This window comes from Limulus polyphemus, unplaced genomic scaffold (genome assembly GCF_000517525.1).
Source record: "Limulus polyphemus unplaced genomic scaffold, Limulus_polyphemus-2.1.2 Scaffold420, whole genome shotgun sequence".
In the NCBI taxonomy this organism is placed as follows: Eukaryota; Metazoa; Arthropoda; class Merostomata; order Xiphosura; family Limulidae; genus Limulus; species Limulus polyphemus.
The window spans coordinates 59,524-74,053 of record NW_013666030.1 but is presented as its reverse complement, the minus strand read 5'-3'; the positions used below and the strand labels follow the sequence as shown (position 1 = coordinate 74,053).

At 34.3% G+C, this 14,530-nt stretch overlaps 1 protein-coding gene across 1 annotated transcript in view; it reads right to left on the bottom strand.

Moving 5' to 3' along the window:
• LOC106458147 (serine/threonine-protein phosphatase 4 regulatory subunit 3-like) overlaps window positions 1-14,530 on the bottom strand; it is a 66,982-nt gene that overhangs the window by 14,333 nt on the left and 38,119 nt on the right. The window contains 7 exon segments of the mRNA XM_022384283.1: window positions 498-676; window positions 1,082-1,227; window positions 2,846-3,012; window positions 3,380-3,538; window positions 9,424-9,526; window positions 12,510-12,586; window positions 13,238-13,292. Coding sequence (XP_022239991.1) covers window positions 498-676; window positions 1,082-1,227; window positions 2,846-3,012; window positions 3,380-3,538; window positions 9,424-9,526; window positions 12,510-12,586; window positions 13,238-13,292 — 886 coding nt within the window.

Sequence of the window (14,530 nt, the reverse complement as noted above, 5' to 3'; positions counted from 1 at the left end):
AATCTTAAAATGAAAATTACTTTGCATGTTGGATAGGCAACATGCAAAGAAAAAAAATGGCATGAGAAAAACGTTGCTTTACAAACCTTAAGAGTTAATAAAAAAAATGATATTTTGTATATGAAAGCATTGTAATGTTTACTGATACTCTGCAGAATTTTGTTATCATACACTTAATAATTTAAAAGTTATAGTATGAAAACTATAACAAGCACAAAATGGTTATGAGGTTGGTCCTAGGGACTGAGCCTGTGCTGAAAGCCTTAACTGTATTTTGATGCCAAATTTACTGGTATATATATTGCTATTAAAGCAGTTTAATTCAACTTTGAATGTAACTCTGTAAAAAGTTGTGATGTGCTATTTGACCTACCAGCATTCAGAGGATTAATGGAAAGTTAGACACATCTGAATATACTCTATGATGGTGCATGTAGGATATATTATCAAATATGTCTTAAGAATCTGTCTAAAACAGTTCTGAAATCATAACCCACCCTTTTTATCTAGTATTTTCCCAATTTCATCAAACTCTGCATCTAGCTTTTTGCTCATGGTGTCATTTATTGGTTCTCCATCCTCCAAGTCATCCTCTTCATTAAACCACATTTCTTCATCTTCATCTAGCTGTCGTGGATCTCTGCGGTATCTGTTATTACGCAGAATTGGCGAAACACTAGAAATGAAAACAGCAATGAGAAATGCAAAATGTAAATTTAAAGCAAATTTTATATTATCTTCTAACTCAACACATGAACTATTTTTCTGCTGAAGGGCATGATAATCATGACAAAAAAATTATCTTGCTATGTTATTATTATGCTACATTTTTAATTGGAATATAATATTATCAATTTTTAACTTTTCACTGATATAGTTGGAACTACTTTTATTCCTCCCAACTAAGAAGCTCAATCACGCTAGAAAATTATAACAAGTTATTCCACTTTATCACGTCAGTGTTATGTTTAGTATGAAAAATATGGATAATATTCATTTCAGGTTAACTAATATATGACACCCCCAAATAATTATTCATACAAACCAAATAAGCACGGACAGCATCTGCAGATATACTAACCTTTCAAGTGATGTCCTATCTTTCAGTTTTTCTTGTGGCTGTTCAAACCTTAACTTAAGGGATTTAAAAGTCTGCACATAGTCAATCTTTTCCAGTGCTTTACCAAACCTCTCAGCTACATTTGCACCTAAGGATTTTATATCTTCCTGCAAGTAAAATATAAACAAATATATAAATTAAATCCAATCAAAATATTAATGGCACAGTTGCTATGAAAGTTCATAATTAACAAAAGTTCTCACAGAATAACCTATTTTTGTACTAACATATCAACTTGTTTATGTTTTTTTTATTTTCCCAATGAAATTTAAGACTACATCATAACAGATACTTTGGGGACCTAAAAAAACAACAGTATTAAAACTTGCGCAAATATTTATAATTTGAGGAGAGAAAAAACAGCCAAAAAGAATGATGTGAAGATGAAAAGCATAGTGACACAAGAGATAAGGAAACTCGCATGCTAGTATGTGGAAGGAAGAACAAAAAAGAAGGAAACCTCTAATACAAAACAAAATGATGTTACAATGATTTTTATCAAAATCATATTTGGGACTAAAGATATTTCAATGATCTAATAAATACATGATGGTAAAAGTTTTGCAGTGTTTAAATCCAGATAAAAGAAAACTCCTTACAATGTTTTGAGCATAATACTCTTCACCTTCAGCACTTCAACTGCTTACATTTACTCTAAACATTATACTCACTGTTTCCTCCTAATAGTTGATTAAATACAATTTCTCAACTTTAAAAAATTTTTCTTCTAAGTACCTATTTTTTTACTAATCCCGAATATTTTAGCACTTTTCTACAGATAGTGTTTGCCAGTGAACTACAATCAGTAAAGTCAAATAGTTACAAAAGAACCATACATTGATAAATCTTCTCAGTCATCTATGTAGTTTCATTTTTAGTACCTGAACATTAAAAACCTCAATATGGTCTTAATAACAAAAGTAGATTGTTTTTTTGTTTTGTTTTTAATTTTGCGCAAAGCTACATGAGAGCTATCTGCACTAGTCGTCCCTAATTTAGCAGTGCAAGACTAGAGGGAAGGCAGCTAGTCATCACTACCCACCACCAACTCTTAGGCTACTCTTTAACCAACAAATAGTGAGATTGACCATCACATTATAATGCCCCCACGGCTGAAAGGGCAAGCATGTTTGGCAGGACGGTGGTTTGAACCCGCGACCCTCAGATTGTGAGTCAAGCACCCTAACCACCTGGCCATGTCAGGCCAACAAAATTAGAATAAAGTGTACATAGAGAAACTTTACCCCTTACACTAAAATCTCTTTCAAATACTTTTAGGTTTAATAGTTGATTTGAAGTATCCATATTCAAAACTTCCCAGATACAGATTTTTACAGTGTCTGTAATTTAGCAAGAATGATTTTCTTATCCTGAAACACAAAAATTTACAACAAATTGTGCATTGAAATGAATACAAATAAAAAAAATTGTTTTATATTCTATTTATTATAATAAGCATTTCTATAACTATAAGCCTTTCTAAAAGAAATTAACCTGTATACTGTAATTTAGTAGTCCTATGAATGCATTTATTTTTTAACTAATTTTGAAACATAACTAATGTTTTTCTAAAGACTACTAACTGTTTTTGGTTAATAAATCAATGTTTGTTTTACTTTTTGGTCTATTTTTCTTCTTGAAAATATTTTTTTTAGAGCTGACGATAATATCTGGTTTTAGCTAAGTACTGTAATCAGGAAAAATAAATTGAAAAAGAATACTAACCACTTTATAAATTCAACATTCTAAAATGGCAGAATCTAAAAGGTTGTAACGACCATTGTTTCTTTTAAAAGCTTCGACAACTGGAGCAAAAAGATTGCCATTAATAATGTATCGATTATAAAATTCATCTTTAAGACCAATGATCCTTCTCATAAAACGAACAGCACCTATATAAAACAAAGTGGAAAACAGTTCATTGTTATGAAAATTTAAAGCATCTGACAATAACTCTTACATATAATTCAAGAAAGACTGGAGAATAATCACAAAAATAACCCTTGTTTTTTATGAATATATCTTTAGTATAATTAAATAATCACCTTTGTAATCAAATACTTTTTTTGTACCAAGTTTCAGCACATAAATAATATCATGAGAAACTAAATATACTACAAACACTTTCATTAAAAAAAGTACTTTTTTATTACTGATCTAAATCAACTATAAGAGTCAAGAAACAAAATATGAAAGATTATAAATGTAATTCTTATTTCTAAATTCACAAATACAAATTAGACATTATGGTACACTTACAAAGTTTAAGGAATGTATGTTTAGATTTCAAGAGGACGAGAATCCTTCTTAACAAGTCCTTGTGAAGAATGTAGTTTTTTATGTGATAGGTGTGATGTTCCACGCAAAATGTTAAAAGTTCCAATATTAATCCAAGTAACTGAGCTGTCTGGCTATCCTCTGGATATACAAACAAAAAGTACATAAAAAAAATGTCAAAAAATTAACAATAATTACCTATAGCAAATACTGTGTTAACATAATAACATTATTTCCAGTATAAAATCTTTTATTATTATAATTATTATTCAGTATATTTTTTACTAAGCTATTATTTTTGTAATATAAAAAAGAGACTAGATCCTTTAATGAAATTAGAACTTCAATGATTTTTTTTTCAAGTTGCTCTCACAACATATCTAACTTCAAAACATATTATACATACATGGAGACATATGTGTGGAATAAGAAGCACCAACAAGTAATTCACCATAACTTTTAATATTTAAGTTTTTCTCAGAGAACTCTTAATTCATAGTTTATCTTTTAAGTAAAATAACCCATTCTGGTTCTAGGATTAGCATATTTCAGGTGAAATATTATAGGAATTTCTTTTTATCTTTATAAAATAACTAATCAAAAATTAAAGCTATAAATTAAAAACCAATTCAAGCTGTTGCTACTAAAGTACCTTTTCATGGAAAACACCATTTTTGGGTGGAAACTGTTTGACTAGCTGGTAGAATGAAAGTTAAATCATGGCATTTACTTCAATCCATTTAATTGGATAAAAAAAGAATTTAGCCTGATTATCTTCAAACAGAATCTGCATAGTCCAAGTAAATTCTACTAAAAGTTATTAAGGAGAAAGGTTTCCACTTACATGAAAGTTATAATTTTCCTATACTGAAAATGTATTTCCGATAGGTACTTCCCTCCTCTCACAAGATTAGCTTTTCCCATTTTGTGCTGCCATCTGTATGCAAACTTTTTTATAATGCATTCCACAAGCCTTTTCCATCCTCCTGTTGAAATCAAAGATTCCAACCTGTCTCTCATGCATCATCTCTCTACCAAGAGGAGAGCACTACTATCACGTGATGCATGTGACTCCTTCTATGTGCCACTACCGAACCATCACTTCAAAGTTTGGCAGATGACGTAAGCACCAGAAGATTGTGGGGAGGATGGTGAGAAGTGTGAGCAAAGGGAAGTACCTAGCAGAAATACATTTTCAGAATAGGAAAACTATAAATTCTGATATGGTACTTCCCCCCATTCGGAGTGCGAGGGAAGAACAGACGTACCCCTCGAAAGTGTCCGAAGGATACTTCTGTGGATGAGGAAAGCAGATCAGAGGATCTGAGGAGGGGCAACGCACCACTTCTGAACCAGGTATCTCCTCGCCATAAACAGCTAGGAACAAACATGGCAGAAAAGGAAGGGAGCACATCCAAGTAAGAGAGGATAAGTCAGGAAAGTGATCCCAACAAGATAAATATAGAAACTCAATCCCACGGAAGGAAAGTGAGTAATGGAGGATGTGTCCCATGGTGAAGAATGGCTAGAATGCGGTGGACCATACTCGGTAAGTCAACTACATCCAAAATTTCCTCACTGGGTACTGACATCTACATGAGGGTAGGATGAGGATCATACCGGCTTCACCTCAAACCCCAAAATTGTGGATGTGAGGAAAACACAGACTCCAAGGCACGACACAGGATTAGCATTAAGCCAGGGATTTGGGAATGCATCATACGGTACCCGAGGGAAGTCCATCACATACAATCAATTCCTGTGACCATGAGACTGGTCCAGAACATCCTTGTTGCAAAAGAGAATGAGGGAGTGCCCACGTATACTCTTCATAACCCACTACACAGAGAGAAGAATTGAGGGAGGAAGATGGATAACCCCAAACCTGTGTGAAGACTTAAGATGATTGGTTCACTCGATATCCAAAACCAGCCAACTGAAGGGGTGAACTATATTTAGATGTCTCGTGTGGTATATCACTCAATCCGGATGATTTTAGGCCTTCTACACCAGCAGAACACCACTGCCTTACTCTGAACTGAATGGCTATAGCCATCTATGTGGAACCCATTCAACAGGATGCCTCGGAACTGGCAAGTGGTAAGGACTCCCATACTCCACTGGAAGAAGGGGGGGAATGTGTTGGAGAGTCCAGAGGAACGGTTACACCCAAGTAAAGTGCAATGGGTGAAAAACATACCATACCGATTTAATTCAAGATATGGCAGGGATGGGCAGCTATTTATGAAGCAAATATCAGTGATCTCAAAGGTGAGTGTGCGGAGTCATGGAAAGAGCACGCAAATTGACATAGCGGATTTGTTTGTGTGTTTAAAGAAAACCTGTTCAGGCAACACTCGCCACAGAGCAGGATCCAAGAGATGAAATTCAAAGCAAGGGCCCCTGAAAGAAAAGAAAGCATTAATAAAGACTTACCTAGTGTCATAGCCATACCCAGGTCAGAAGTATAGGTACAGGTGGTAGGTGATACCCCGAGGCAGCAGAAACTGTGATGTGATAAAAGTAATAAGAGATGAACGTCTTAGGGGTGGTCAACATGCCCGACTGCAAAATCTCCTCCAAAGGCTGATGAAGATGAGAAGCAAGGGAAATGATGAGGTGTCAGATTTAATGGGAGGTAACACGGAACAAAGCACGTTCGTAAAGAGACAAGGAGGAATAAGCCAACTAGATTAAACAACAAACCCAATCACTAAGGGTAAAGAGAGAAAGATCCAGAGAGCAAAAGGGTTGCCATGGGATAAAGAGATGGGAACAGGAACCCTTGAAGGAAGCCATGTGGGCAACATAACAATGAAGGGCACACACCAAGCATAGAAGTCTATCTGGATCAGGAAGAAAATAGAGATGAGAAATAGAAGGAAGGAAAATGAGTGAAAAGGAGGAGTTAACTTTCTCAAGAAGGAAGGAACTATCTAGATAAAGGAGAAGAGAGGTTTAGTAGTACAGTGTGTGAGTGATGCTGATAGCAAACAGATCCGACTGACAATACCCCAGCAGGCCAAGAGGAGAAGGAAGTATGCTTTGAGGGATAAATGAAACAAAGAGTTTGACGCAATGGGCCCAAATGGATGTAAAGGAATAGAGTACCATGTTAGTCCCAATCTGGAAGTATTGGACACCTAGGCGGCTGATGGATCTGGAAATAACATATCAGAATGGCAAGGACAGGGGAAAAAAAGACCCTGTGGTAATAGGAAAAACAGAAAGTATGGGATAGATAGGGCTGTCCAATAACCCGATATCAAGGAGACCAAAAACCCTTCTCAAAAAGACCATGTAAGAAACTCGAAGATACCACAAGCCAGGGTCTAGGTGTGAAAAAATTTCCATTTCTGCTGATACACAGTCATGGATGAAGGACAAACGGAATGAACTAATTGAGATGCCACCCAATGTGAGAAACTGGATCTCCTTGTCAGGGACCGGACAAAAGCCAGGCATGAAGATGTAGAACATCAAGTGCAGGATGCGACTGGGGTTGATGAAGAAGTTTGGGGAATAAAGGAAAAGGGACAAAAGGGAACAACTGTAGCTGCAGTAATTAAGGAAACCAGAAGGACTTTGCACAGAGTGGTATGGATGAGGGAGATTACCCGATGAAGTAATCAGATAGGAGGGTAAACATAAAGGAACTTGTTCGGCCAAGCTTGTCTGAAGGCATCTATAGTCAAAGCCCAAGGATGGGGAACCAGGGGCCGAAAGAAACGTAACTGGTGATTGAGGGCAGTGACAAATGCATTGATATGAGGAATACCCCACAGATTGCAAAGCCACTGAAACACAAGGGGATGAAGGGACCACTCTATCGGGTACACCTGGTCAGGTTGGGAAGGATGATCCACTACAAAGTTGAAAGCACCCGGGATGTGACATGCCATCAGAAAAATGTGATGATCATGGGCCCAAAAGAGAAGATCCAATGTTAGTAAAAGCTATATAACCTCATGAGCAGAAAGTGAAGGAGCATACAGGGTGTTCCAAATGGCCGGTTCCATAGAACAGAGCCAGAGAGGAGAAGGTTGTGCCCAAATGAGATGGGTGTTGAGGAAAACACCCGGATGAATATGAATGAGGTATTGGGTAGAATGAAGGAAGGACTTCTCCAATTTGATCAACCAGCCCACCCAAGCAGCCATGAGAACAATCTGACAAGTATGACAGATCGAAGGAGTGAGAAGAAGCTAGCCGTCCATGTAAAAGTGCAACATCAGGGCATGAAGATGTAGTGCAAAGGTTTGCACCATCTGACAGAAAACATACAGCGCTCAAGCCAGCCTGAAGGGTAGAATACAAAATTCGTAAACCATCCCACGATGAACATACTGAAGATAATGACGAGAACGCTCCAATATGGGAATATGCAGATAAGCATTGGAAACGTCCATTCTGGTCATCCAAAGACCTAGAGAAAAAGCCCACCAAATAGTAAGGTAGGATTCCATGGTGAAGCATGGGATGTGAACATGTCGATGGAGATGGAACAGATCGTTTACAGGCCTCCAGTCCCCAGTCCTTTTGGGAACCACAAAAAGAGGGAGTAAAACCCCCATGTAATACATGGAGCAGGCTCAATAGCATGTTGTGTGAGGAGGTCTTTCACTGCCTTGGATAGATGCCGGCATGACAAGGGATCCCGAAGAGGAGAAAAGGAAACAGGCATGCAGGACAAGGGTAAAAAAAGGGTATGACAAATCCCTCTGACAAAAATCTGTGAACCCAAACATCGGAGATGAAAGGGCTCCACCAAACGAGGTCCTACCAAACCAGAACCCACCAAGGAGTCACCGGAACTGTTGTTGGCATACCATGCATCAGGAGACAAATGTTGTCCCATATAATGCTTTATCTCTCTGTGAATAAAGATTGATAAATACCCTGTCAGGTCGCCCATACCTGTGGCCTGAAGTATGGCATCAGACGAATGAGATGTACCTGAAGTGGTAAGGTTAACTTCAGAATTCATGCTTGATACCAAACAAACAAGCAAAAAATTTATGGCAAAACACAGGTAAATCAAACGCTTTTGAAAATAAAATGAAAAAATTCTGAAAATAAAGTAAATTAAGTTAAACCACTTCGAGAAGTAAATGAGCAAAAAGAAAGATGTCTGAACTGAAGCACTGCCAAACGAGAAATGGTGGTTCAGTAGTGCCGCATAGAGAGAGTCACATTTGTCACGTGATAGTAGTGATGTCTTATTGGTGGAGTTAGCAGTATAAGACTATATGGAAGGCAGCTAGTCAGCACCACCCACTGCCTACTCTTTTACCAACAAATAGGGGGATTGACCATCACATTATAATGCCACAATGGCTGAAAAGGTGAGCATGTTTGGTGGGACAGGGATTCAAAACTGCAACCAGCAGATTGTGAGTCAAGCTCCCTAACCTCCTGGCCATGCCAGGTCCATAAAATGAGAAAAGCTAATCTTGTGAGAGGAGGGAAATACCGTAACGAAAACTTTCTAGTTCCCTTGATCTTATTTTGAAAGATAAAATCACAACATTATTCAATTGACTGTGTGCACAGACAAGCACATAAATTTAAGGTGTCTGTGCTTTATAATATATAACAAATTTCAATTTGTTACTCAGTCTTCAAGTTAAAACAAAGTTCTTCTCTGAAACCTCAAATACATTATTTTTTAAGCAACAACTGTTTGGTAAAGACTTCTCTTAACTCTTATAAACTGTCTTTGTCATCTATAATTTTCATTATATTTCAGTTTTAAACAAAATTCTGAATTTTACAGGTGTGTGAGAATTCAAAAGAAATCAACCTAATCCAAATTTGTGACATACGTATATCTCATCACAATATTTGTAATAAAATCAACCAACAGTGGTTAAAAGTCACAACTGAAAGAAAGAAAGGGGGGAAAAATCTCTTTAATAATACAAACATTCTAATGGAGTTAAATCAACTTAGGTTGTAAATGTCACTCTGACTGTTATATCTTACTTTTCAGAATTCACAAATCTACTCAATGTTTAGGAATATACCTTTACTTGGCTTTTCTTCAGCTGTATTAGCTAACACCGGTGCTATTAACACATGCATGCAGTGCTTGTAAAAGAAGTTGAGAAAATCTGTCTTCTCCGATTTCTAAAAACAAAAATACTATCGTGAATGAACACGATTCCACATGATAAAATTTTTTTTTCCTGTATGAACCTTAATTTTAACTTTTGATTACTTCCTTACATTTCTTAAACTTAGTATTTGTGCTTTCAAAGAAATACGTTACAACCTCTGGATATTTTTTCCAACATTAAAAGGGGAAGGACTAGTTGAATATAGTGCATGTTAAACTTACAAAGTTTTGGTTTTCACAATTATTTTGTATCTCTGCATAAGACAAAAAAATGTGGAATATGCATATTGAACCAGTATATGATAATTTCTCTTCTTAAAAAAAAAATTAAAATAATGAGGATGCATTTCATTAATTATTATATGGTTTTACACATGGTAATATAACATGTTAAACCAGATTACAAATAAAAACACTTGATAACCCTTTCTAGCTGATGGAATTATATAATCTAATTCTGCCTTTGCATTCATAAGAATTACCAACTCATAAAGGAAACTACATTTGAAACATACATTTAAAACATAAAACATGATAACCATATAATGTTTATGAACCTAAATTATATACTGTTGGTAAATATATAATTAAAACAAAAACTATTTCATGACAAAGTTGCCCACTATACCATTATCCAACATGCCCATAACCACTGACCTGAAAGCAATAATAAAACTGCAGGCCTAATGATGTCATGTAGTTACTTTGTTGAAATACATTTTGCACTAAAATACCTTAAATATAATTAAAACTAATACAAATATAGTGCATTTATCTTGTTTATCAAAGTTACTTCTATACTCCATTTAGAAATCATGTACAGTTGTTTCAAAAAGAACCCCAACTAATATCTAAGCAAGAGAAATCAAATGTAATATTCCAAAGTTTCAAAATACAAGTGAAAGTTCTTGCAAAGTGAAAAGGAAAATGCCAAGGTAATTACTTCAAAAAGATAAATAAATGAGAAGGGAATCAATAAAATAACATTTATTACCTTTACATATCATACAGAAAATACAAAACAATTATATAGGTAGATTTTCTGAAGGCATGCAATCAAGAATGGATTCTAACTTAGTAACTAATCATACAAATTTAAAATTTATATGAAAAAGAATGGGAGTTTTACAGCAAGCAAATTTTGTCGAATAAAATAATCAGTTTTCAGATTATATACTTACTCATCTTATTAGCTTTAGAAGTTGGAAGTTGAAAACAAACAAATGTAGTTACTTGAATTTTAGTTTCTGATAACAATAACTTTAAAAAAGCTTTTCAAACTATCAACAACCTGAATAGAAGTAAGAAACAAAACTGTATGAAGAAAACAAGTTTGAGGCTATGTTTCATAAAATTTTTAACGGGGAGTAAAATCAAAATTAGGGATAGCAGTTTCGATTTTCATTTCATTATCCAAATGTTAAAAAAATATGCATCAAAACAAAATTATATATCTGAAATAGTCTTATTTTGTAGGTTATTTGAGTGGAGATCAAAGTGAATCTTCTAAAACTTAATGATGTCATTTCTCTTGAAAGTGACACAAGATACTGGGCTGTAAATGGTAGCTATCATTAAATAAGTGATAGCACTTAGTATTAGGTCGTCAAGAAATTAATGTCGCGTTTTGGAACACTTTCATTACCCCCCACCAAAAACAAAATGTACATCATGTATAATAGTTAAACAAACCATCTAAACATCATGTTAGTGTAGCTTATATAATGTGTAAAGTTTAGTATACTCTTATAGTGATGGCACACGACGAGATACACATTCAGCATGTAATGCTGTTCGAGTACAAGAAGGGAAACAATGCCTCTGTAGGCACAAAGAATATTAAAGAAGTTTGTGGAAATGTTTTGAACGTTCCTAAGTGTCATCGATGGTTCAACAAATTTCGTTCAGGTGACTTTAGCCTTAAAAACTGTGATGGCAGGGGTCGACATGTTGGAATTGATATTGATGCTCTAAAGACGCTTGTTGAGTCTAACCCAAGGCAACACACTCGTGAAATGGCCCTGAAATTCCATGTCTCTCATGAAACAGTGCCTAAACATCTAAGGAATATGGGAAAACTCCATAAAGAAGGTGTTTGGGTGCCTCGCGAACTCGCCTATGACAATCGTTTCCAAAGTGTGAACATTGCTTCATCTCTTCTGGTGCATAATGCACGTGAACCATTTTTGGACAGAATTGTCACCGCTGATGAAAAATGGATTCTCTATGTGAATATTAAACGCTAAAAACAATGGCTCAGTCTTAGGCAAAAACCACTTCTGACCCCAAAACCTGGACTCCATCTGCAGAATGTGATGCTTTGAATTTGGTGAGACACCAAAAGAATAATTCATTTCAAACCCCTCAATCTACAGTGAACTGTCAATGCAGAGATCTATAGTCAGTAACTGGAATGTTTAAATCAAGCCCTTCATCTGAAATGCCCTTCACTCGTCTATCGGAAAGGTGTTCTTCTGCACAACACAAGATTATGGAGTTGAATTGGAAAGTTCTCCCCCACATACCACATTCTCCAGATATGGCATCATCAGATTACCATCTGTCTCATTCACTGCAACACCATCTTAATGGAACAACTCGTGCAAATGTGGAAAGTGTCAAAGAGGACATCAACATGTTTTTTGCTTGACGACCTAATACATAATAAAGTCATTTAAGTGGGGAAGATCAACTATTAATATACAACCTGTAACCCTATTCCTCAACACAAATACAATGAAAAACAAAAGAACAGACAAATTCCTTTTATTTTTTCAAATGTTTAAAATCAGTCTACAAAAGCAGAAGAAACATTTCTAAACACTTAAAAGTATCATAATCTTGGCAGATATTTAAAGAATTTGAATTAAAAACTCCAATTAAATATAAAAAATTACTCTTCATGCACCTATAGTAACTCAAAAAACATCAATTTTGAAGGATTAAGTTAAACTTACACCACAAAATTAACTATCAGTATTTAAAAAGACTTACATTAACTGTAACTAACATATTGTCAGGATCTAAAAGCAGTTTCAAAATTCCTACAAGTTGTACTGCACCTCCAAGATCTGAAAAATTATAAATTTTACATTTCCTTAAATTCAAGATACTAAGTATAAAACCAAACAATGAAAGCAATCTCCTGTAAAACATTACTACATAAGCAATAATTATTAAAGTTATCATTTCTACCATGTTTATTGATGGATACATTTTCATCAAGTTAAAATTACTAAGCATATAATCACCATCAAACTGAAAGTCAGCAAAATCAAGTCAGCTATAACACATATATAAATAGTAAAATACGTGCTACTTTCAAAATCATCGTTTTTACCAAACATCAACTTGAAAGTTATAATGTTTTCCAATTTCTGAAACAGCACAAAATAACCAAATAAACTGTAAGTGGAAGTTTATGATCTAAATGTAGGAAATAATGTATACTTGAATGTAACAGCAGTTTCAGAAAATCTTTAGACGTCCGAAATGAGGTTTAAAGATTTACCAAGTGCAAGAAAATGGTACAGGACACACTATATTTAAACAAACACATTTTTTTTTTAATACTCATTGATAATTATATATATACATGTGTAATTTCTATCACAAAAACATTTTTTAAACATTTTTCTCACAGAAGAAATATAGAATTATATATTCTAATTGGAAAATAAATAAAATGAGCATGTACTTAATGTCAACAATAACACACTTACCTGGGTCAAGATCACATATCATCTGTTCTATGATAATGTTGATAATCAACTGATCCTTTGAAGAAAATAACTTCAATTAATAAAGGAATATAAAATATTTGGAAAATTTTTCTTAAGGTCATTTATACTGGTTATATAGCAGTAATAATTTTCAATTTCTTTAGAAACATATATGACAGTGACAAAGAATATTCAAAGATCATATACCGGATTATAAAACAAGTAAAGGTTTTGCCCATATAAACAACACAGTGCATCACACTAGAAACTATGTATCAACAAATGGCGTGAGTGGTTGTAACAGTTACATCAATATGGGTTCAAACCATTCTAACATTCGAATAATAAATTCCTTTAATAGGTTACCAGGTTTAGTGTAAACAGGTTACACTAAAAAAAATATATAACCAATAAACAGAACATCCTCCAGTTAAAACAATGGTGTTGGGGGGGGGAGACAAAATTTCCACTTTATGTTACTTTAAAATGTAAAGTTTATATATTTATTAACAGTTAGGCAGCATTCATCAGATAAATGAGACATTTGAGACTATTTATCAAAAATTTATCTTAGATTGCATATCTGTTCAGGACACATTCAAAAAAACAATCAAGTATGCAGTCTCAATTGTGTTGACCTGGCCCAATTGACTAACCTTATAACTATACCATGTACCCATGAAACTATACATAACTCTAAACATATTAGGTATATCTTCATAAAATTTAGCAAGCTTTTAGTAAACATTACAAGCCTCTTGTATGCAAAAAAATCTGATTTTTTAATAAAGTATTTTTTTACTAAAGATTTGTCCATGAATTTCTGAAGCCTTTACTAAGTCATTTTGATTGAAAATGATATTCAAGCTAAAAATAAAAATATTTATTACCATCTTACAGTTTGATATCCTCTAGAACGAGGCTAAATGATTTTCAAATTTCATTTCCAGTGAAACTTTATATTTATCTCTTATTTTCATTACCCTAATACTAACTGAAGCAAAATAATCAAGGTACAGTAAAATAAATAGTTGAAAATTACGAAATAAAATTAATAATACTTGTTTTCTTCATTAAATGCATTATTTGTTACCACATCTTCAATTAATGATATTCATAAGTTTCAACTGTAACATTTTCACATCTCTGTTTTTTTAATCTTATGTTTTTATTGCCATACTTATACCACAATACAGTTTATTCTTCTGTGTAAAGCAATAAATCACAGTGGGAACATATCAACAGATTCTCATGCAACAATATACTGCACAGCATGACCTATGGGAGCATTTT